Source organism: Pipistrellus hanaki, assembly GCF_964339955.1.
Source record: "Pipistrellus hanaki genome assembly, chromosome: 3".
Taxonomy (NCBI): domain Eukaryota; kingdom Metazoa; phylum Chordata; class Mammalia; order Chiroptera; family Vespertilionidae; genus Pipistrellus; species Pipistrellus hanaki.
In genome coordinates, this window is record NC_140505.1 from 104,446,417 (window position 1) to 104,471,484 (window position 25,068).

General features: G+C 45.6%; 1 protein-coding gene across 19 annotated transcripts in view; it reads right to left on the reverse strand.

The window, feature by feature from the left end:
* The window catches only part of CACNA1C (calcium voltage-gated channel subunit alpha1 C), a gene marked incomplete at its 5' end in the record, with an annotated part of 660,607 nt that overhangs the window by 508,093 nt on the left and 127,446 nt on the right, over positions 1–25,068 (reverse strand). For all 19 annotated transcript variants that reach the window (XM_084878730.1, XM_084878732.1, XM_084878733.1 and 16 more), the window contains one exon: positions 382–712. In XM_084878730.1, coding sequence (XP_084734856.1) covers positions 382–712 — 331 coding nt within the window. The remainder of the gene's footprint in view (positions 1–381; positions 713–25,068) is intronic.

Sequence of the window (25,068 nt, forward strand, 5' to 3'; positions counted from 1 at the left end):
GTATGCCAGTCATGACATGGTAGGAAAAGAAGGCTATGCAGTAGCAGCATGAAACCACTTAACCCAACACGCGGGTCCCTGGCAAGCTCAGCTAGGTAAGATGAGCTCATTTTCTCAAATGTTGCTTATTATATGAAAACACACACAGAGAAACAAACACCTGGGGAGCTTTTTATACAAGTAGATTCCACGTCCTATCCCTGGAGATTGTGATTCATCAAGTCTGGAGCTGCACCTGGAACTCTGCGTTTTACAGCGCCCCAGCAGATGCAGCAGGTCGGATAACACTTACGGGCTCAGCAGGGACAACACAGCCCACTGGCTGATAGGTGTTGGGGGGCTGGCCCTACTGAGGCACACACTCTGCCCAGACCAGGGCACAAAGGATATTTCCATTCGACAATGCTGATGCATGCCCTCCGGATGGGGTTCTTCAGAGTCAGGCAGAGCAGGGCGCGAGGTGGGCGTGTGGCAGTGGTGCTGCCCTGCTTCTTGGGTTTTCCATACTGCTGCCGCTTCCGCTGGGTGGAGCTGACTGTGGAGATGGTCGCGTTGCCAGCACTTCCCATCAACTTAGCCTGCCGGGCCGCATCAATGGCCGCCTGCCAGGACAGGGCTGCCCCTGGAGTGGGGATGTGCTCGGGGGCAAGCCCTGCCGCTGCGTTGGCATTCATGTTGGCATGAGCTGGGCGTGGGCTCCCATAGTTGGAACCTGCAGGAGAAGAGTACAGAGGACAGCAGTCACACCAGGGAGACAAAGATAGAGCTTGTGATACTCTTTGGATCCCAGATTCACAATTACCTAGAAACCTTATTTCAAACTATTGCACTTTGGAAGGGGCACATGGAAACACAAGTGTGTGATGCTGAGAAAAGAGAGTCCAGAAATCTGTTCTAGTCCTGATTCAGCTGTGTGACCTTCTGTTTGTCATTCCCCTTCTCTAGTCTCATTGCCTCATTTTAACAGACATGAAATAAGAATAAGATGTGTATTATAACATGTATAGATCTCAGAAACAGTGTGAAAGGCAGGATACAGGAAAAGGTAAATATACAATGTAATATATGTAAGTTAAAATACCCAACACTTCCTCGAAGACTTGTCTCTCACATACCTCCCTGCACTCACCTTGAGCTTAAGTATAAAGCTAGGAAGACCCCAATAAAGCTGTGCCTCTTCCTTTATTATAAGATCCCAGAGGAAAAAATTAGAAAAGAGAATTATAATTAATAAAGGCACCTGGAGCACGAGAACTGCTTTAACAACCAACAAGGGTGAGTATCTCCACTGAACACATAAGAAAACAAAGGAGCGTATGACTCATTAAAGGTCACAAAGTGAGACAATGGAAGATTTCTGCAGCACACACAGGACTCACAGCTAAATACTAGACTATCCTCCACCTCCTCGGATCTCATACACAGTCCACATGCATAACCACGTGCGTGCTCACATATGTGGCCACAAACAAAGCATACACTTCCTACTGGTTTATGGGCCTTGAGGTTGAAGAGGTTGAATTTCTGATCCCTCTTCAGGAACATTCTTTATGTTTACATGATCTTCACAGAACAGCATCCACCACATGAACAGCCCAATAATAACCCTGGGAATTTTGGGGTGAATGAAAGTGGAAGGTGTCCCTGTTCCTATTTGCTGCATTGGAGTGATTGAGCCAACCTCATCTCTTGTCTTACTGGGTTCACCAAACTGGGCTGCAACTCTGTGCCCGTTCAATCTGAGATACATTGTTTTTCCTTCCTTCTCAGTTTGGCATCGACAATGCTTAATAGATTATTTTATTCCTGGACTGACTCCTCTCCTGTGACCTAAGTAAAAGCAGCCATGTCTCAACCATCATTCTTCCCAGACCTCAATTCTCTCCTCACACAAGCCCTCAACACTTCACACCTTCCTACTGTCTTCACACTCTAATCTTTGTACTCACCCCAAGCATTTGTTAATCACCCTCTCACACCACTTGCCAGTCCCAAAAACCAAGGAGTATTTGGACAATGCTTGCAAAGAAGTCAGGAAGCACCAGCGTGAGAGCATATCCATAGCCTTGGAAAGGCTGTGTGTGGGGTGTGCTGACCACGGCTAAATGGCTGTGGCTCCGGAGAGCCAAGAGGGGTTCTGAAAGCCATGCCTTGGTAGGCTGCCTTGTGAGCCACCCCTCACCATGGGTGACCTCATTCACATTGTGAACCGTTCCCAGGGCACAAGGACCTCTCTGGAGCACACCATCTGGAGAAAGCACTTACGAATAAGCCCGTGGGGAAAAATGGAATTTCAACCTCTCCCCAGCTGGAAGACAAGAAAACAGCCTTCAGTATTTTGGTCCTGGCAGTTCTGAACATTGCTGTAGTGCTGTGACATGACTAAGGACACTGCCACACAAAGCCACACACAGGTGAGGCAGGCGTGGCCCCTTGAGGCTCCTCCACTAGGGCTATCCTCCAAGGCCCAGCTTGGCCTCCCCTTCTCCAAGCAATTTCCCCACCCCCGAGACTGGAGGCTCTATGAGTACCACCAGGTCCACTACAACAAGGGGCACAATTCTACAAGAATCCTGGGAATAAAAAATCCCCATCTCAGGCTCAAAGTTTTTTAATCCAGAGCAGTGCCAAGGAGGAAAGGCAAGCGGTAATATGTCCCTGATGGCTTTTGGAAGCACAAAATAAACCACCCAATGCAAAGAGATCAATTTTCAAATTATGAAGATGATTCAAAGCTCTGCCTGCTAGTTGCCAGCTGAAAAGATGCCACCGTTTAAGTCTGCTCTGGAGCCTGCCTTAGCAGATGATTTCCACTGATGCTCTTGTCCCTGAATGAGCCCCAGGGCAGCAGCTCAGCAAATCAGGCCACACACACACAGGTGGGTGCCCACAGCAGCGATCTCTTTCTCATACATAAGGAAATGACTCCCAATTGTCAAAGGGCCAAGCTTGCCCGAAGACAGCAGCAGCTCCGTCCTCCTGCACACAGTAGCTGCTGCTTCTCCAACAGACTGGAGGCTCAGCTTAGAGCCTGTTCTCTCAACCCTTCCAACTACTTTCTAAGACCCCAGAATGAACTGGTCAGCTCCAGGTCATTCTGCTCTGCAAGGTCCATGGAGGAGTCCAAGTCAGGGAGCATTGGCTTATGCTTCCTTGGTATCCACCCTTCCACCCCTGGGAAAAGGTGTGGTGCTGAGGACCTAGAAGGTGTTCAATGATAAAAAGGTTCATTTTTTCCCTTTTATTTTTTTAATATATTTTATTGATTTTTTTTACAGAGAGGAAGAGAGAGGGATAGAGTCAGAAACATCGTTGAGAGAGAATCATCCATCAGCTGCCTCCTGCACCCCCTCTCCCCCCACTGGGGATGTGCCCACAACCAAGGTACATGCCCTTGACCAGAATCGAACCTGGGACCCTTCAGTCCGCAGGCTGACGCTCTATCCACTGAGCCAAACCAGTTTCGGCCATTTTTTCCCTTTTAATCCATCTGTATCCATGAGCTTGATTCAGGGTCACATCCCAGGAGATGCTCAATATCTGTTTACTAAAGTGTATTAACAGTATTGATATGATAAAGATGAAGGTGGATAACAGGTAGACTTAGCAACACTGTTGGAGTCAGCTGGTCTATGCCCTAAGGAAGTGGTTGGCAAACTCATTAGTCAACAGAGCCAAATATCAAATACAATACAAATATCAAATATCAGCACAGCGATTGAAATTTCTTTTGAGAGCCAAATTTTTTAAACTTAAACTTCTTCTAAGGCCATTTCTTCAAAATAGACTGGCCCAGGCCGTGGTATTTTGTGGAAGAGCCACACTCAAGGGGCCAAAGAGCTGCATGTGGCTCATGAGCCACAGTTTGTGGACCACAGTCCAAAGGAATGGGCTTATTCAGGCCCTTCCACTTACTTCGTGGCTGTGATAGTGGGGAAGAATATCTGAGGGAAGAGGCTGTGAGCCAGCCACTATCCACTTTTTGCCCAGAATGTTGCTGTAGCCCCCTGACATTGCTTTCATTTCTCTTGCCTATCCCCAATCCAATCTCCATGCAGCAGCCAGAGTGACCTTTTAGAAATAGAAATCATAAATCAGGACCTGTCATTCTCCTATTTAAATCTCTTCAAAATCTGAACTCTACATGATTGATGAAGCCTGCATAGGTGAGCCTTGGCCCACTTCTCTGAGCTCATCTCACTCGTCTCTTGGCCTAGTCCCATGCACTCCTGACACACTGGCCTCACTTCACCCCTCAGGCATGCTCAGCTCTTGTCTATCACAGTACCTTTGCACATACCTAACTTGTTCCCTCTGCTCTTTGCTTGATGATTCCTTCTCACATTTCAGGTTGGTACTTAAGTGATTCTTTTTCAAAACCCCCAACCCTGATTCCCCAATCTCAATAAGGATAGCTCAAACAGTGGGTGCCAGTGTGCTTCCCATTTTCCTGCCTCCACACTATTCTTCAACAGAGATCCCAAACCGCCAGCATCATAAAGAGAACCCGAATTAGGCACCTATGTGGAAAAAGGCACGGAGCTACAGGCCTGCTTCAACAGCATGGCCTCCTGTTTAGCCTGTCCCTCAGCCATGCACAAAGGAGGTCACTACTAAAAACCAGTCTTCGTACACACAACTACAACCAATGCTGACCTACAAGAGCAAGAAACAATAGTTCATCCCTGGACAGGAGAGAACTGTACATGCATTTCTTCTAAAGTCCTGACTATCCTCTCGCTTAGCAAAGGAAATGCTTTCACTCAAGCCAAGTGTCACCAAAGATCTTTGCAGAAGCCCATTTAGCTCTTACTGTCTGTCATCTCCTTGTAGTGACAAGGGGACTGCATTTCCTTTAAGAGTGTGGCAGTCAACCTAAACCAGAAACTATGCCTTCTCTGGCCATTAAAGACCAAATAACTCGAAAACAAGAGGTCATTCATCTTCTCTATCTAGTGTATTACAAAGATAGCCAGGAAACTCAGACAGGGAAGATGCTGGTCTTGGTCTCAGAAGATAACCTGAGACCCTGCCCACTTCAGGCCTAGCAGAGCTCATCCAGAGAAGAATCGGGTCTGGCTCAGCAAAATGTGACAGATGAGTGGACTGGTGGACTAACGCAATAGCTCTTCCAACTTCCTTCTGCTGTGCCTTCCTGTCCTGCAAAGGCAGAGAGCTAAAAACTACAGTCTCCAGTCTGCCCTGTAGCTGGACTTCCTGATGTGATTATGGGGTTGGTCAATTTAAGAACTGAATTGAAATTAAGTCAGGTGGGGAGGGTATCTGTTTCACCACTAAAGGGCCAGCAAGGCACTGGCAATGGCTTCTTGATCCCTGGAACCTATAGCCAGCTCTTGGCACAGCAACTTTCACATTCCCCAGCTTCCTAATTATCCCAGAGTCCCAGTCCTCTTAGCTGGCCAGTTCTGCAGTATTGTTCTGGGAATCATTGCTAGAGGACCAGACCAGAGCCTGTTCTCGCAACCCTTCCAATTACTTTCTAAGCCTTATATGCCTGTATTAAGTATCTTTCCTATTAAAATGGCTACACTAGCCCTAATTGGTTTGGCTCAGTGGATAGAGTGTCTACCTACGGACTGAAGGGTCCCAGGTGTGATTCCGGTCAGGGGCATGTACCTTGGTTGTAGAAACATCCCCAGTCAGGGGCATGCAGGAGGCAGCTGATAGATGTTTCTCTCTCATCGATGTTTCTCTCCCTCTCCCTTCCTCTCTGTAAAAATATCAATAATATATATTTTAATGGCTATACTAGTGTCTGTTGTAGGTCTAAACCATACAATCCACAGTCACACTGTGTAACAAAATGTCTACAGTGTTGACAATGTCCTGTAATTTGGGTTGTCCGATATGGCAGCCACAGTCATTGTGGCTATTAAGCACTTTAAATGTAGCTAGTTCAATTGAGGAACTACATTTTAACTTTCTCTTAATCTACATAAATTTAGATTTAAATAACTACATGTGGCTACCATATTGGACAGCACAGGTCTATATTAAGAGGTAGTCATAATGGAAAAAGCATGATGAGGAATCAGGTGTGAGAAATGGAAAAAAGTACTAGCAGAAGCACTTAATTCTAATCTGAAAAAAAAAAAAACTTTTAAAAACAGCAATCAAAAACTGATTCAGATTCTGATGGGTGGGTGGATTTTCTGATCAGAAAAATAACCACCTGGGCAAAGACATGTTTTCAAAGCATAGATTCTAAGACCTGACAAACAACATAGAAACCAAAAGTCATTTTTCAGTAGCTAATGCTCTTGACAAGTGAATGAGAAACTAATTTTCCCAATGGGCAGATGAGGAAGCTGGCATTTCCCCCTAACCTAAGTTGGACTAAGAGCCCCAAGACATCCCGGCTGGGCTGAAAGCCCTCTCCCCACAGCAAGCACCCAAAGGTATTTTCAACTATGGTGCTCTACATCTGCCCCCTGACATTTCTGTCTCGTTTATAAGCTATCTTCACACTCTTTTCAACAGCATTCTCTTATTATCACTGTCTTCCTCATCCCTCATCCTGCTATGAACACAGTTCATGAGAGGTTCGGATGCTCAGAACAGGCCTGTGACCATAAGTAGTCAGAGATGCTCCAACACAAGGAGACAGTGAAGGACCAAGAACATCTGTGGCCATCTCCCTGACTCATTCAATTGTGCTGTCTTAAATGAAGCTGTTTCTTTTCTATTCTACATCCCACCTCTTTCTGATGACTGGGGCAAAGGCAGAGAACTTGGAGCATTCCAAAAGCCCCAACCAACTGGAAGAGAGGTAAATCTACGGGTGCTCTTCCCTTCTAGTGATCCAGAAAAGTAGGGCTTTTTCTGTTCTTCCTGGGGCAGCTAGTCAAAGGGAGGAAAAGAGGAAAAGGAATCCTCAGGCAGACTCCAGAAGAAGTAAACTAGCTTCATCTGCAGAGGACTGGAGGCCAATAAATATTGCCTTGGCCAGACCCTAATTGTAAAGCCATTTCCCCCATGGTACTCAAGTCATACTGACATCAGACAGCAGAAGGAAGAAAAGTGAGATGAACACAAGTGAACAGATACAAACAGCTAAATCATACTTTCCAAACAAAGACAATAAATTGCAAATTAATATTAAAATAGTTATCTCATTTATTTCCAAGCAGGATTTGAACTAAGGCACCTATCAATCACACACCACCTTGGACGGAAAACCTAAATTACAGAACCTAGTGGAGGATCATTTCAAATTTATCAAAAGTGAGCACATTTCTGCTTTTTAAGTATAACCACAGAGTAGTTTTTGCACTGTAAAAACATATTCAGCCCTGACTGAGCTCAGACACTTATCTAGAAAAATGGGAAACGCTCAGGTTGCTGATGGGGGTGAGGGGCACAGAGGGAGGGACAGGGGCTTTAGAAAACAGGAAAGAGTGCCACCATAGCCTGGCACAGCACTGATGGGACCAAAACCCCACTCCTCCTCTCCTCTGCTTCAGCTGGTGAGTGCCTGAAAGGAGCTACACTCCAATCTTTGGGCCCTTCTCTTATTCTCTCAGTGATTCATAAGCTCCTTGACAGCAGGAACCAGAAATCCTAGCAGAGTGGTTGTCAGTAGATGTTCAAAACACATTTGCCACATGGATGTTCCTGTGTAGAATTTTCACTTAGCCTTCACAGATTTCTAGTGAAAGTTTACAGAGATGATATTACTCGACTCTTTTAGATGATGTTTGTCATGTGTTAAAGGTGTTTATTATAGGTTAAGTAAATGTTTGTTTTGTCCCCCCTCAGAAGGGAAACCAAAAAAAAACCAGGCACCTTTACCTATTTTGTTCACTGCTGTACACCCAGAGCCCAGACAGCGTGGAGCAGCCAACCTTTCAGACCTTACGGACAACCCATGGTCGACCGCTGCTCCAAAGGTTTCCTTAAACCAGCAGCTGCCAACCTTTCGGACCTCACAGACCACCAGTGGTCCGCGGACCACAGGTTGGCAACTGCTGGTATAGAATATGGTGTGTGGGCAATAGAAATGTGTTGAATGAATGAGTAGCTCAAAATGTAATTGCCCCAGCATATTAATTACTTAGACTTCTGGCCCATATGATATTGACATTTAATTGCTTTGGCCCCATTTCACTGGTAGGAAAACAGAGACACAGAGTGAAGGCACCTTTCCCAAACACCAGAATTAGAACAAGTGAGGAAGTACTATCTTGGGAGGACAGTTTTTGGTCTATTCAGTGGCTTCTACCTCCTTCCATCTCACCTCTGGGAGGATGGGGTGACAGGAAGGCTTGGCCAACCCTCACCCTGCCTGCTTACTATCAGCCACTGAAGTGGGCGGGACACCTTTGGGAACCAACAGTAATTCCTCTCACTCCACTTCATGCCTGTGAATGCCCAGTCCTGGTCAACAGTCTGACTCGGGGGTGGCAGAGCGGTCCTGCAGCAGAGATTTAACGCAGCTGAGGCCTGGAGCCCAGAGCTCACACACTCAGCCCCTCATGGCCATGAGCCTTTCTGTTCTTCAGGAAAGCAGGTCTAGCTGTGTCTGGGGCTCCTCCACTCTGCCTGGAACCTGCCAGCCCTCTTCCACTTTACCAGAAGGGAACATGAGCTGATGAACTCTGTCAGAAAAGCAATTTAGCACTCCTAATCAGAGTTTTTAAGTAATTCTAACACTTGACCTCCCTTCTCAGAAGCTATCCTAAAGGACTAATCAAAGAGTCTGGCAAGCAATGTGCCTACTTGGGTATTCACGGCAGTGTGAATTATAGCAATACCAAACTGGAAATCACCTAAGAGCCCATCACTGGGGGACTGGTTAAATAAATCAATACACATCCATATGAAAGAATTTTAGGAAGCTATAAAAATTATGTTTTTGCAAATCAACACAGGGGGGAAGAAATCCCACAACATAATTTTAAGCAACAGAAACAGAGTAAAAAGAAAAAACATATATACAAACATACACACACACACACACACACACACACACACACACACACAGTAGGACCCCAACTTAGCAAGGGACACTTTTTTCATAGAAGAAAGACTAAAAAGAAGCACATCAAAATATTACTAGTGGTCACGTTTAGATGACAAGTTAGACTTCTTCCCAGAAAGGCAGATCCACGTACCACACAGGACCACGAACTCAGAATCCAGGCGCACTTTGCAAATTCTGGCTCTGCCAGTTTCTGGCTGTGTGACTGGACCAGCCAGGACTCTCTGTACCTGAGACAGGCATTTTGTAAAATGGCAATCATTACAGTGGCCACCACATAGTATTGTTGTGACAGTCAGATGAGTTATAAATGTAAAACTCAGAATACTGTTTGAGATAACAACTTTATAAAGTACTAGCTATTTTCATGGCATTAGTCACATTCTAAAGAACGTATCATTCTTTGGTAGTCAGATAGTAAATATTGATAGCTATGATTTTGTTTTGTTTTTTTAAGTATGCTTGCAAAGTTTACCATGGCCAAACCAGCCTCACATGCTGACCACCCATCGGGAGGAGATACCCACAGAATCCACCTGGCAACTGGCTGCCCCCCTTCCTCACCTGCCTGGAATCTGCATCACCACTGAAAAAATGAAAGCACCTGCCAAGCCACAGAAAAACAAGCCCTTGGGAACTCAGTACGCACCTCTATAGACTTGAACCTCAGTGGCTCTCTGTAGACTTGAACCTAAACCCTGGGCAAAGGATAATTTGCACCCCATATCTCCAGCTGTGACACAAAAGTAGGCTTAAAGTGAAATTTGAAAAGTGTTTGAGACGCATGAGCATCTCAAATTTTTAACAGCAATTCTATTTATTATCAGCTTGGCCCCCTGAGGATAAACAGGTGTGTGTGCACAGTGAAAGATACCAGGACTATGCGTCAGGGCCCCGGGCTGCACAACCCAGGCCATCTGCATAACTGAGAGTCTTGGAAGAAGGTCCAGCAGGACTGGACATCAGAGGAAGGGAGTGGCCTTCCTCCACATGCCAGCCTCACAATATTGTAGCCCGGGCTCCTCACCCTTTGACTCGCTCACACTACCAAGTACTAATATGTATGTTTCTCTGGGGCTCAATTTTCTCATTTGTAAAACAGAGATAATAATGCCTTCCTCACGGGACAATCGTAAAGACTCACTGAGATTATGTCTATGAAAGTATTACCTAAACTGAACATATTGCTCAATAAGAATCATTCCACAGATGCCCACATATAAAGCCTCAGGACACCAAAGAAGAGTAACTCATTTTCAGTGAAGTGAAATAAAACTTGAAAGTGTTTTGTTTTGTTTTAATCTTTTTCCCCAGAAGCACACCCTCCATGTTAAGCAACCACCTCTTAAAAGTTCCTTTTTCTCATATACAAATATTAATAGTGTTGATTGGTGGAAAAGTGAATCTATACAGAGAATTCAGAATACAGAGAATTACAGAGAGCCTTATAAATAGTGCTCATTTTCCACGGATCTTTTATTAGTGAAAGACTCTGAAATTCTCCCATTGTCAGTGGGACTACACTGTGTGAGGAATGGGTCACACGTATTTACACATGAAAAACATAACATGAATGCGCCCAACACAGACTATGTGTCCCACTCCTGGTCGTCTCTAGTTCTAATTAAGGCAGAACAAAAGGAACACATTAGCTTACTCCTCTACACTCAGAGGCCATTTAATAATGATGCTTTGTAGAGAGGATAATGCTTCTTTCATCTAGAAAAGGCAAAGCCATTTATCTCATTAATCCTCATAAAACTGCTACCAGAGAGCAGGCAGACAAGAAGGTGGAAGGCGAGGAAAAATAAGCAAGCCCCCCGAGGCTCTTGCTTCCTGATAAATATGAAACTTCAAGTAGCTTTGAAGCCACCTGGACTCTTCCTTGAGTTGGTGGGAGGAGAGACAGGCCAGAAGTCAAGAGAGCCGAAGCCCAGTCCCAGCTCACCACTCATTTGTTCTGCACACTCAGACAAAACACAATCCTTCTTCGGCTCTCAATTTCCTCTTCTTCAGAATGAAAAGTTTCAACCAAGCACCACTGGAGGTCCTTTGAGCTCATTATTCAGGTCCTATATAACCCTTTGGTCCCAGCACCTCACTGCTGCCATCTCCCTCCCCAACTGGTCACAGCCCCACCAAGTCCTCCGTGTCTGGATCTCCTTCCCATTCACCTCAAAGTTTCTATCTCTCTCTCCCTCTCTCCCTTCTTCCGTGAAATCAATAAAAATATATATTTTAAAATATTTAAAACTAGGTATGCTTTAAATCAGGGGTCTTCAAACTATGGCCCGCGGGCCACATGCAGCCCCCAGGGGAGTCTGATCCTGCCCACCAGGTTTTTTGGGCAGTGAGCACAGCCAAGGTGTTACAGTAGGGATTAGTAGTTCATATAGTCCGGCCCTCCAGCTCTCTGAGGGACCGTGATCTGGCCCCCACTTTAAAAAGTTTGAGGACCCCTGCTTTAAATGTATAATTCTATTGCACTGTGTGTTTACTACTCCAAGTCAAATCTTCTGTCACCATATATTTGATCCCCTTTACCCTTTACTTTCCCATCTTTCTTGATCCAAACTTCCTTTTCTCTTCTTTCTGCTTGGGTTTTTCTGACACCAGAAAAAACTGGTTTTTTTCTAAACCAGTCATATCTGTCCCCTCCTGGCTCCTCTACTTCAACTTTTTCTCCTCGGAAGACCAAGAAAACATCTGATGAGGAGTGCCCTCCTTGTGTGAGGCAGACTCAGGGCAGTGACTGACACCTCAATTGGGGGTCCTCGGAAATCCAAGTTCCCTACTTGAGCCAAGGGTATCACCAAACTCCAATTGCAACTAAAGCCTAACCCAAAAAGGAGTGGAAGGGGAAAGTTGGCCAAGTCCATCTTGAAGAGCCCAAAAGTAGAAGGCAGAGGTCAACAGCATTTTCATTTTTCACCTCAGAATGGAGTTATGGCTCACAGAGTAGAAACCAGGGCTGCAAACATGTTGTAAAACTCTACAATTTCTAACTCTGTCATCCTGTTTACCTTACTCTCCTCTGACTATGTCCCCATAGTAATTAGGAGGGTTATAACCTTGAAGACAAATTGGATCTAGTGCTGATCTATAAAGACAGTCAGGAAAGAGTAGGAATCAGAATGTGGAGTGTGGAAATACTGAGTCTTAGGGACAAACCAAGGAACTGAGTGGATAATGGCAACCAAGAGAGAGCAGTAGAGTCTGAGGTTAAAAGCACAGATGTGGAGTCATGTGAGACCAAAGTTCATATTCTGCATAACCACTTAAAGTTCTGAGAGCCTGGGCAAGTCATTTAATATATCTGAGACTTAGGTACCGCTGAGCTGTTTCAAAGATTTTAAAAAATGTATAAGCACTTAGCATGGTGCAGCCTTTTACGAAGTTCTCAGTGGACAGTAGTCATTAATTAGAATTGCTTTAGTTGTTGCTGTTATTAAAGTGAGCTGAGTCCCCAGGGCCTACAGCAATGAAGGAAAGGAACGGGGACGCCACTGGTCTGAGGCACCACTGGCCTAAGGATGGCCACGGGGCTTCACACCAGGAAGGGCTCTGCAGGCAACCCAACACAGACCTTTCCTAGCGTGTCAGCAATTCACAGCCTTCCCATTGCCACAGCTCCAGCCACTCACACTGCCTGGTCTGCTCTCCCTTACAGTCAAGAAGACCAAGGATGAAGTACAGTAGAACTGGATTCATGGGTCCCCTCTCACTCTCCCACTAAAATGCTGTGTGACTCTGGGCAAGTTTACCTCCCCCTGCCCCATTCCTCAGTGACCTAACCTATAAAATGAGGGAGTTCATCAAATGATCTCTAAGGTCCTATATACTGTTTTGATATTCACTGATTCTAGAATTCACATGTGGGTGGCAGAAGAGTATACCATTTGGAACATACTGTCAAAAGAAACAGGCTTCCAAGGTGGATCCTCAGTGCCCCGCACCCCAACCCTGAATTTCCTCCTTTAATGATAATAAATACTTGAATCTGAAAAGCATCTACCTAGTACTAAGTCAGTCACTGAAATAGGGTGTGATCCTCAGTCTCAACAAACACAGCTAATGGACAAGGATCACTATGACGCCTTGAAAGAGGGACATGCATTGTTTACACCTCCACAGGGCCCTACCCCTGCAAAGCCTCCTGACCTGCTAAGCTGCTCCTCCTGGCCCTCTCCAATGCACTCAAGATTTGGAGCAGGATGCCACTGATTACAACTACCTGCTGATTAGCTCCCCTTGAATGTCTGACTAACTTGGCAGCCTTCCTGTAAGTGGTTTTCCTAATCTGTGAAATGGGGCTAATCACAACTAGTTAACAATGAATAAAAGCATGTATAGGCAATCTTTGGGGGGACACGAAGCATGTTTCTAAAGATGAGAACTACTAGTTTTCAAACACGTCGAGAAGGTTATTGGGGCAAAGGGAGCATTTGCTTTGGTCTGCTCAATGCACTCAGTATTCCACTGAAGAAAAGTATCCTTTCAGTATACAACATAGATGGATTAATCATAATTTTGTTATTGGTGGCCCCTGGCAGCCTGCACCTGCAGACCCTGTTTGCTGAGCATCATAAGAGAAAGGCAGTGTTTTTGTTTGTTTGTTTGTTTTAATGTATTTTTATTGACTTCAGAGAGAGAAAAGGAGAGGGAGAGAGATTTAGAAACATCAAAGAGAGAGAGATATTGATTGGCTGCCTTCTGCACACCCACTACTGATGATCAAGCATGCAATCCAGGCATGTGTCCTGATTGGGAATCAAACCAGCAACCTCCTGGTGCATGGGAGTACATGCAACCACTGAGCAACACTGGCCAGGCAGCAGTCTAAAAAACAAACAAACAAACAAAAACAACTACAGGCTCATGGCTCTCATTCAGAATGGCAAAGGCCTGATCCAACTTTCCAGTTCAGCCAAGGAGTTATAAAGCCACCACCCACTGACCCCAGATCATCAGTGATAATATAATCATGTAAAGGGATAAGATGTCTGGAAAAGCAAATCCCTCACATGACCATGGAGTTATTACCCTCAAGCACACACTTACACATGCACATACATACAAATATATGTGTACAAATACGTGTGTTTCCCAGTGTATGACAGAACACCGTCACCTTCCTCTGTGCTGCTCATGGCCTTTATCATTGCTTTCCTTCTATCTGCAAAAGTATGCAAGTGCCTCTCTTCTCCTGCTCAGACATAACCTAGAGCAGAGCCTCTGTCTCAGTGTACTCTATAGCAGCCACAGTGCCAAGCACGGGTGAGTGGTCAAGAATATCTGGGTGTGTGTCTCATGTGGCCCACTGCTGCCGGAGCTGTGGGGAACACAGGCGTGTAAGATACTCTCCCTGCCTCAGCCAACCATCAGCCTCCTTAGGAAGGAGAGGCCACAGTTGAACATTCACCCGCACAACTTGCACATACACACTCCAGCAACATTGGCCCATCAAGGGACCTTGCTCTTTCAGAGTCTGTAACTAAATTTTGGCCTGAAACCAAAGCAGCCAATGTAGAACTGGCCCAGATTTTAGTTCCAGTCTTGCCTCTGCTGCTCCATGTGTTTTTGAGCTATCACACTCTCCAGGCTGCGGCTCAGCGCTCAGTCACTGAGACTCCTCCCACCCCATCAGCAATAGACCCCACACTCCACATCCAAAGGTGTTTTAGGTGAATGAAAGAGCCCAGGAGATACAAATTGCCATAGTAAAAAGATGAGTTTTGGAATTTGACATATCTTACTTTGAGTCTCAACTCTCACTTTCCAGGTGTGTGGTCTTTGCTAGTCAAGTTTGATCATCAGCTTGGTTAATAGTAAAATGGGTATAATATTATTTAAAGAAAACTAGAGGCTCAGTGCATGAAATTTGTGCACAGATAGGGTCCCTACCAGTTGCCAGCAGGACCTCCCTTCACACCTACCTTGGTGTGGTGCCACCCATTCACCTGCTCCACCATCCCACCATGGTTCCACTCTTATGGGGGCCCATTTGGGGCCCCCTGGTGGTCAGCACACGTTTTACTCCCAGTTGGTCTAATTCCCGCCCGCAGGGACAATTTGCATATTAGCCTTTTATTATATAGGATAGATTTACTAATACCAATTAATGCTCCCTGGTATTGAAGCCTACACTTTCTCTTAAGTCGGCAATTATAAAGAGTGAGGTGAGACACAAGGAGTTAGAGCCCCTGCCAGCCACCAGAGGATGCTGCTTGTCCTCCAGCCACTTGTCCCAGCCTGCTCCAGAGCACAGCTGGACCACCTGTCTCAAAGAGAACAAACAACACCTAATGACCACATCCAGAGTTGGCAAGACTCTCTCACTTCCTTGAAGACAACAGCCCAGACCAGTCAACACACAGATGGGGTTACACAACATCCGGCTACTGGGAGATACAAATTCCATCTGGCTGGCAGTTTACAAATATTTGGCCTTATCAGGCTTGAATTAGAAAAGAAGAATAATTGAAGTTTCATATGAAATCACTGTGCCTGTTATGTATGACCCAGTTAGGCTTACGTGGCATTTAGCATTTTCATTTGTTTCAAGGATACTTTATGTGGGGGGCTGCAGAAAAGGGACACGAAATAAAGCTATGGCCTGTGCCCTTCAATTCTGCTATATCTGTCTCCCTTTAATTAACTGGCACACAGGAGCCATTTTCACAAACCCTCACATACCCGTCCTCTTGCCCCCCTTCAACACAGCGTTGGTCTCTCCATGAGCTGATGGAAGAGAGCAGCATGAGAAAATGAAAGGACAAATGAGCTGGGTTAGGAAGGGAAACAGACTCAGCCATGCAGAGCTGGACGGGCCCTAGAAACCCAAGCATCTCCTTCCAGAAGTGAGGACACTCAGACTCAGAGAAAGCAAGCTGCTTGCCCTAATTTCTACAGCCAAGTCCAGGTCAAGCCAAAACGTGAGCCCAAGTCTCCAGGTTCCTATATGCTGTTTCTACTAGCTGGAAAACACAGAAAAAGTAACTGAGCTACAAAAACTGTTCTAACCACTGCTTTTACCTAGCAGGGGCCCAGTTTGGTAGGCTAAATAATGACACCACCACCCCCAAAATGTCCATTTCTAATCCCTGGAAATGGTGAACAATACACACACACACACACACACACACACACACACACACACACACACACATATATATATATATATAAAGGCCTAAGCAACTCTTACAACTGAATGACCAGAACAAGACTGAAGACCAGTCACTATGACACTCAGCACAGGAGCTGCCCCCTGGTGGTCAATGCACTCCGACAGCCAACCTCCCAAGGCCAGCCAACCTCCTGCAGTCCCTCCCCCTGGCCAATCCCTCTCCCTGGCCAGCCTGCCAACTTCCTGCAGTCCCTTCCAGCAGTGGGCCAGCCAATCTCCTCCACCCTTCCCCCCAGATGGCAGGCTCTGATTAGCCTGGCCCCAATCGGACTGGGAGAGACAGTCCCCATAAGCCCTGATCACCAACCAGGTCGAGGGACCCCACCCATGCATGAATTCCTGCATCAAGGTTCTAGTAAGAAAGGAGAGGAAGAGAAAATGCCACATGGCTGGCTCTACAGATAGAGGAAATTGCCATGAGCCAAGGAATGTAGGCAGCCTCTAGAATCTGGAGAAGGCAAACAGATTCTTCCCCTACAGCTTCCAGAAGGAATACAGCCCTTGGGACTCACTTTAGATCTCTTATCGCCAGAACTATATATACTTTTAAGCCTTCAAATTTGTGATAATTTGTTATAGCAGCAATAGGAAACTAATACATCCAGCATTTTATATGAGGTACAAAAAGTAAAGTAAAATAGAAAAAATGGTTACCAGGGGTGGAGAAAGGGGAGTTGTTATTTAATAGGCACAGCTTCCATTTATCAAGAAAGTGCTGAAGATCTGTTTCACAGCAGTGTGAATATACTTAACACTACTGAACTCTTCACTTTAAGGTGGTGAAGATGGCAAATTTTGTTATGTGTTTTTACCACAATAAAACAAGCAAACATAATAAAAGTTATCTGAGTATATGAGCCAACTGGGGCCCCAATGTTTCTCAGCTTGGCATGTGTGGTCATTCCTGTTTCCAAGTCATCACTCCTGCACCACCACAATCTGGTTTATTGATGGGTTTGTCTCTCCCAAGAGATCAGGAGCTCACGGAGGACAGGAGGCAAGTCTGATACCCCAAGTACCTCACACAGCACCCAGGATAGTACTCTACACATAAGAGGTGCTCAATGAACAGTTGTTAAATTTAATTTTCCAAGTGTGTGGCCTTAGCCTCCTGCAAATTAATCCTATTCTTCCAAAGCAATGCTTATTCAACACCCCCTCCACGAATTGCCCCAGAGCCAGGGGCATCAGGTTAAGCATTAAGGAGACAGGAATGGGTGGATCTGGGCTTACAGAAGAGGCCAGACTGTGGTAAGCACAGTATAGTTATTCTCTATATCAGGGATGGGGAACATTTGGCCTGTGGGCTATATAAGACCCATGAAATTATTTGGTCTGGCCCTTCCAAGGCATTAGGGGTGAGTTAATTAAATGTTTGACTAAATATAGCAGGCTCATTTTTAAGTTGATACTTTTGTATGGCCCAAGAATGATGTTATAAATACCCAATACTCTTGGAAGAAAAAAAGGTTCCCCACCCCTGCTCTACATGCTCATAGAATATGACTTTCCTACACACACACACCGCCCCTGCCTCTCCCATATGGCAAGAAACAGGTGAAATCACTCAAGTACAAAATCACAGGTAAAGGCAGAATGATTCACCAGGAATGGGAACAGCTTGGATTTGGTTAAGACTGAAATACAAAGTCTCAAAGCCCCACAGTCCCCACAGAAGTAAAAACACCTGGAAACCCTCATCTATCCACTGAGCATATCTTTGATTCATTTAAGAATATCAACAGAGGGCATACTCCTAGGTCTGTCTCATGCAGTGGATTCTCTCGTGGTATGATTACATACAATAACCACTTCAACTAAACTGATTACACTGGTTACTGTGTGTTGATGGTCATCTACTGACACATAACTTAAGTGGAAAGAGCTTTCTCCTATTCTCTGTAAACATAAAGTCAGTCCTGGGGCCCTTGCAATGTATGGGAGGGTCCCTTTTCAACAACTAAGAAAGGAGAAAATGAGACAAGGGCACCTTTCTGAAAGCTTAAACAATAGTAATATTTACAGAGCATTTACTATGGACCAGATCCTGTTATCACAATCTTACCTTATAGAGAAACATAAAATTAACCATCACTTTGCTACACCCACAGCCAATCAGAGTGAGTATGCAAATTAACCCAACAAAGATGGAACTTAATTTGCATATGCAGGCTCAGAGTGGTGTGAAGCCTGCTATGAGGGGAAGGGGGCAGTGGAGGCAGTTACTGGAGTGGTGCTATGGATAGAAGCGAGGACTTGCTGGCTCCCAGGCCGCTGGGAGTGAAGCCAGGGGAAGGAAGGCTTATTCTTGCACGAATATTGTGCAACAGGCCTCTAGTTTTACATAAATTGATTTACTTAATCCTCTCAGCATTTCCACAATGTAAACATTATTATTATGCCCATTTCACATATGAGAAGACTGAGGCACAGAGGAACTAATTAACTTGTACAAAGCCACCAGTTCAAACCAAGCAAGCTTTACTGCAGAACATGTGCTTTGTTCACTCACAACCTCTACAGTTAGGTTCATGGCCTGAAGTTGTCAGCTTCCAGCCTCCTCCCCAACACAAGGTACTATTTTAGGCCCCACTAGGAGAGGGACACAATGTTTAAGGAGCTATTTATAAATATAGTATTTCCAAAAAACTACACATTTCAAGGCAAGACCCGAAGAACCAAAATGCAGAGAAATGCACCTAATCCTATATAATAAAGAGGTAATATACAAATTGACCATAACTTTAATACACAAGATGGCTGCCCCCATGTGGACACAGATGGCCAGCAGGGGAGGGCAGTGTAGGTGATCAGGCCAGCAGGGGAGGGCAATTGGGAGAGACCAGGCCTGCAAGGGAGGGCAGTTGGAGGCAACCAGGCCAGTAGGGTAGGGCAGTTAGGGGTGATCAGGCCTGCAGGGGAGGGTAGTTACAGGTGATCAGGACTGGAGGGAAGGGCAGTTAGGGGTGACCTGGCTGGCAGAGGAAGGGCAGTTGGGGAGAACCAGGCCTGCAGGGGAGGGCAGTTGGGGGTAACCAAGCTGGCAACAGAGGGCAGTTAGCAGTAACCAGGCCAGCAGGGGAAGGCAATTAGGGGCTACCAGGTCTGCAGGGGAGGGCAGTTAGGAGTAATCGGGCTGGCAGGCAGGTGAGCAGTTGGAAGCCAGCTGGATTGTGAGAGGGATTTCCCACCGGGATCGGGCCTAAATGGGCAGTGGGACATTAGGATTGGGACTAAACAGGCAGTCGAACATCCCTCAAGGGGTTTCAGATTTGAGAGCATGCAGGCTGGGCTGAGGAACACACCTCCCCCTCCCCTTCATGCACTGGTCTCTAGTAAAAGTATAATTACATAAGATATTTTACTTATGTATTCTAAAGCATGTTACAAACATGAATTACTTCTTATCCAAAACGCAGAAAAATTCATCCCATCCCATCCCATCTCCACTTATTAGATTATCAGACCACCAGAATGGAGAAGTGACCTGCCCAAGTGGTTGACCTACAGAGTGAAATAGGTAATGGAATTCAGGCATACTAGTTCTTGAAATCTTTCAAGACAATAACCCTTTCACTTATGAAATCATTGGGAAATATTACCCAGAAACAAATACTTTAAGTATTAGCATCTCTCAAAAGAGGTATGAGCCAAAAGCAGACCACCCAGCCTTTTTTTTTTAAATTATTCTCTCTCTTTTTTAGAATCACAGAATGGGAAAAGATTTTGAGCTTGCTCATCCATCTCCTGCCACCCAGCAGGTCACTTCTAAGGCACCTGCAATGGGCTCACCCACTCACAGGATTTTCCAGGAAAACACATGACTTAACCTCTCTAAGGAACCCACCCCTAGATCCAAAAATTCTGGAAGTCATTAATTCTTTCTTCATGACCTAAAAATCCCACACTAAAATATGAAACACTTTCTTCTTTTTTAGTGTAACAAAAAAATATCTACTCTAGCACCATCACTTTTAAAACAATTTTTAAACCACCTTTTTATATATCTACTAGAGGCCCAGTGCACGAAATTCGTGCACAGGGGCAGGGGGCAATGTCCCTTAGCACAGTCTGCACCCTCTTCAATCATGGATGTCTGACTGCCCGATCAGGATTGGGCCTAAACAGGCAGTTGGACATCCCTCTCACAATCCAGGACTGCTGGCTCCCAACTGCTCACCTACCTGCCTTCTTGATTGCCCCTAACTGCTACTGCCTGCCAGCCTGATCACCCCCTAGCTACTCCCATGCTAGCCTGACTAATGTCTAATTTAAGGTGACCAGACAACCCACTTTTGGCAGGACAGTCCCAATTTTTAACAATTTGTCCCATGTCCGGCAGCGTTTTAAAGAAGTCCCAATTTTTGGAAAGACGTGGGACAAATTGTTAAAAATCGAGACTGTCCTGCCAAAAGCAGGATATCTGGTCACCTTAGTCTAACTGCTCCCCTGCCAGCCTGTTTGCCCCCAACTTCCCTCCTCTGCCAGCCTGGTCACCCCTAAATGCCCTCACCTGCAGGGTTGATAATCTCCAACTGCCCTCCCTTGAAGGCCTGGTCCCTCCCAACTGCCCTCCCCTGCTGGCCATTTTGTGGTGGCCATCTTGTGACCACATGGGGGCAGCCATCTTTAACCACATGGAGGCAGCCATATTGTGTATTGGAGTGATGGTCAATCTGAATATTACTCTTTTACTACAATAGATAGGATAGAGGCCTGGTGCATGGGTGGGGACTGGCTGGTTTGCCCTAAAGGGTTTCCCAGATCAGGGTGGGGGTTCCCTTGGGGCATGAGGCAACCTGGGTGAGGGGCCTGTGGTGGTTTGCAGGCCAGCCACACCCCCTGGTGACCCAAGCAGAGGCCCCGGTATCTGGAATTTATTTAAGTTCTACAATTGAAACTTTGTAGCCTAGAGCAGAGCCAAGCCTCCTGCTCGCTCCATGGCTGCCGCCATTTCTGTTTGGATTTGTTTACCTTCTATAATGGAAACTTTTTAGCCTTGAGTGGAGGCTTAGGCCTGCTAGGGCAGGCAGAAAGCTTAGCTTTTTCTGTTGCCTGGGAAACCCAAGCATCCCTCCTGCTCTCTGTGGCTGTAGCCATCTTGGTTGGGTTTATTTACATACTCACTCTGATTGGCTTAAGGGTGTGGCTGGTGGGCATGGCTGGTGGGTGTAGCAGAGTGATGGTTAATTTGCATGTTACTCTTTTATTAGGTAGGATGATAATAAAAGAGTAATATGCTAATCAGACTGGACAGCCAAATGACCTTTCGGACATCCAGGCAGTTAGACTAAGGTGACCAGATATCCATCTATTGTGAGAGGGATGTCCAACTGCCTGTTTAGGCCCAATCCTGATCGGGCAGTCAGACATCCATGATTGAAGAGGGTGCAGACTGTGCTAAGGGACATTGCCCCCTGCCCCTGTGCACGAATTTCGTGCACTGGGCCTCTAGTGGATGAAGCCACTGCAGTGGGGGTCAAGGCAGAGGCGGTTAGGGGTGATCAGGCAAGTAGGCAAGCAGTTAGGGGCAATTAGGTAGGTAGGAGAGCAGTTAGGGGCCATCAGGCAGGCAGGCAAGCAGTTAGAGGCAATCAGGCAGGCAGGCAAGTGGTTAGGAGTGATTAGGCAGGCAGAGTTGTTAGGGGCTATCAGGCAGGCAGGCAAGTGGTTAGGGGTGATAAGGCAAGCATATAGAGTGGTTAGGGGTGATCAGGCAGGCAGACAAGTGGTTAGGAGCCAGTGGTCCCGGACTGCGAGAGGGATATCCAACTGCCAGTTTAGGCCTGATCCCACAATAAACCAGCAGTCAGACATCCCCAGAGGGGTCCCGGATTGCGAGAGGATGCAGGCTGGGCTAAGCCCCTCCCCGCCCCCCCCCCCCCCCCACTCCCAGTGAACAAATTTCATGCACCAGGCCTCTAGTATATATATAAAGACTGGCTCTTCTCTTTGGACTTGTCCCCTTCGAGATGCACAGCACTGATTTTTTTGGCTTTCCAAAGCTGTATTTCCCAGTGCCTTATATTTTATGGCTCTCACTGCTTTACATTCTCTAATTAGAAGTAGAATTCCAATCCATACCCACTACTACTCATAGGAAGGACTTCAAAGCACTGGACATGTTGAAAGGATTCTCCTCTGTTATGTTGGTACTTGGACTCTCATCCAAGGAGCACACAATTGATGGCAGGCGGGTACCAAGAGTGAGAGGCCCAGTCCCAGACACATGAATGAGGCAAGGAGGATTGCTAGGAAAACTAGAGAGATGAGGGGTCAAATCCAGCCAAAAGCAAGCGAAGTGGAGTTAGGTAACAAGTGACAAAAGGGTTTGAGCAAGAAGCAACAACTCAGGTAGGAAGATAGGAGATTAAAAGGGTTGAAGCACAGAAAAAGCCCTGGATGAGAAGGGCTTTGGAATCCAGCCTGGGACACACAAGGTCAAAACCTAAGACTGAGTGTAAAGGCAGAAACTGCAAATGCTCCCAATTATCTGTTCCTTCTCTCCTCCTGGGGTCACAGCCAGCCCACATTTTCCAGCCACCCTGGCAGTTGGACATGGTCTTATGACTAAGCTCTGGTCAATGAAATGTGAACAGAAGTGACTGGTGCTACATCCAGTTCTGGTCTGAGAGAACCTCCCACACAGTGTTTCTGCTCTCCCATCTGTAATCCTCTCTCTTTCCCCAGACATCAGCCGAATGGAGAGGCCACTTGATAAGGAATACCTGCATTGCTACAACTGAAAAATAAACTTTAATTGTATCAAACCAGTGAGATTTGGGGCTGCTTGTTATGGTTGACAGCCTTCCCTTATTAATACAGGGTCCAAGAAACAAACATGTACTAAGCGGTAAAAAGGGAGTCTAACACTAATGGATGAGAAATCAGATGATTTGGAACACCTGTGGAGGAAAAACCTAATTGATACCAACATACCTCTTTTATTTTTTAAATAGAATATAAGGCCATAGAAGAGAATCAAAGGGATGCCATAGACACAGAATCATAATACACTGCTGGTCAGGGAAATTAATAGTCCAGATAAAAAGGGAAGTGATTTGTCAAGCCACCCATCCACCCCTTTGTTCAGCAAACCCTGAGGGCCTGTTATGCACTAAGCCTGTGCTAGGAGTTGCGGTTACAGGGGCAAAGAGAACACAGTAACTACAGTAACTACCTAAAGGGCCCCAACCAAGTGGAAGATGTAGACAAGTTGTCATTCCACATGTGACAAGTTATCTAGTGGGTATACCTAGAGCAGCGGTCACCAACCTTTCCGCCCTCACGGACCATCAGTGGTCTTCGGACCACCAGTTGGCAACCGCTGACCTAGAGTGTCATGGCAGCTCAGAAAAGGAACGCCTAACTCAGTCTGGAGCGGACAGGGAAAGAGTCCCTGAGCAGAGCAGGCTTTACCTGAGTTCTGGAAAAGGAGTGGAAATGAGTTGTTGGAAAGAGTGAAAAGGCATTCCTGGTACAGGGAGCAGCTTGTGCGAAGTACAAATGAATGCCCTGCGCTTGGGAACCAGCAGCGGATAGTGTACCTAAAGTGCAGTGTTAGTAGAGGGGAGAAGAGATGAAGTCAGTAAGACAAGTCAAGGGCAGACCAGGAAGGGCCAGCCACCGTTTACAGTCAACAGGGAGCCAGTGAAGGGTTCAAAGAGGTACAATGCCATAAAATGATTTGTGCTTTTGCTTTCTGGTGACATAGTAAGGGATGAACTAAAAGGACTAAGACCAGGTATAGAGAACCTAGTCAGAGGCTCTTATAATCATATAAACAGATTGGGTGAGGGGTGGATTATGAAATATTAAGGAAGGAAATTTTGTAAGACCAACAAAATTAGTTGGAATGGGAAGAAAACAAAGACACTGAAAATGGCTCACAGGCATCTGAATTAACCATCATGGTAGTGCCATCACTGAAATAGTGATCACAGAAAGTCAAAAAGGTTTTAGGGGCAGACAAATTAATTTTGAGACACTTGAAACATTCTAAAGATATCCAGTAGAAAAATAAAAATGTGAACTTGAGACAGATATGTGGGCTGAAAAAGTAAATTTGAAAGTTATAATCATACCAATTGGCGGGTTCAATAATGGGCATGGTTGACATTGCCTGTTAAGAAAGATAAGTGGAGCCCTCGTTGGTCTGGCTCAGTGGTTAGAGCGTCGGCCTGTGGACTAAAGGGTCCCAGGTTCTATTCTGGCCAAAGGCACATGCCAAGGCTGCTGGCTCGATCCTCCCCAGAAGGGAGCATGCAGGAGGCAGCCAATCAATGATTCTCTCTCATCATTGATGTTTGCATCTATCCCGCTCCCTTCCTCTCTGAAATCAATAAAAAGTATATTTTTTGAAAAAGGAAAGATAAGTGGAAGAGTCACAAACAGAATTCACCTCACCAGGGTGGATAATATTATAAATACAAGGGTGGACCTGTAGCTACTGATAGATGGATGCGTTGATGACTGGTGCAGGCAGAGATGCATTTAGATACAAATGTGCCTAAACTTGGAAGGTCTCTACTTATGTGAACCTGGGTTCTGTCTTTGGCTCCAGTTTTTTTTTAACACTGAATTAAAAATCTGGATGAAGACAAATTTGTCAAATATGCTACTGACACAAATCTGGGAGGAATTGTCAATAAGTTGGAAGGTTGCATCAGGATTCAAATGACCTCAATATGCTGAAACAATGGTCCAAACTGACAAGATGAAATATAATAGCCATGAATCTAAAGTACTGCACTTAGATGAAAAAATATCACTGCCTAAACATAATGCAGGAGGAACCCTGGCTTATCAGCAATTTATATGACAAAGACCCCAGAGGATTTAGTAGACTGCAGCTCAATATGAGTCAACAATACAGCATAGC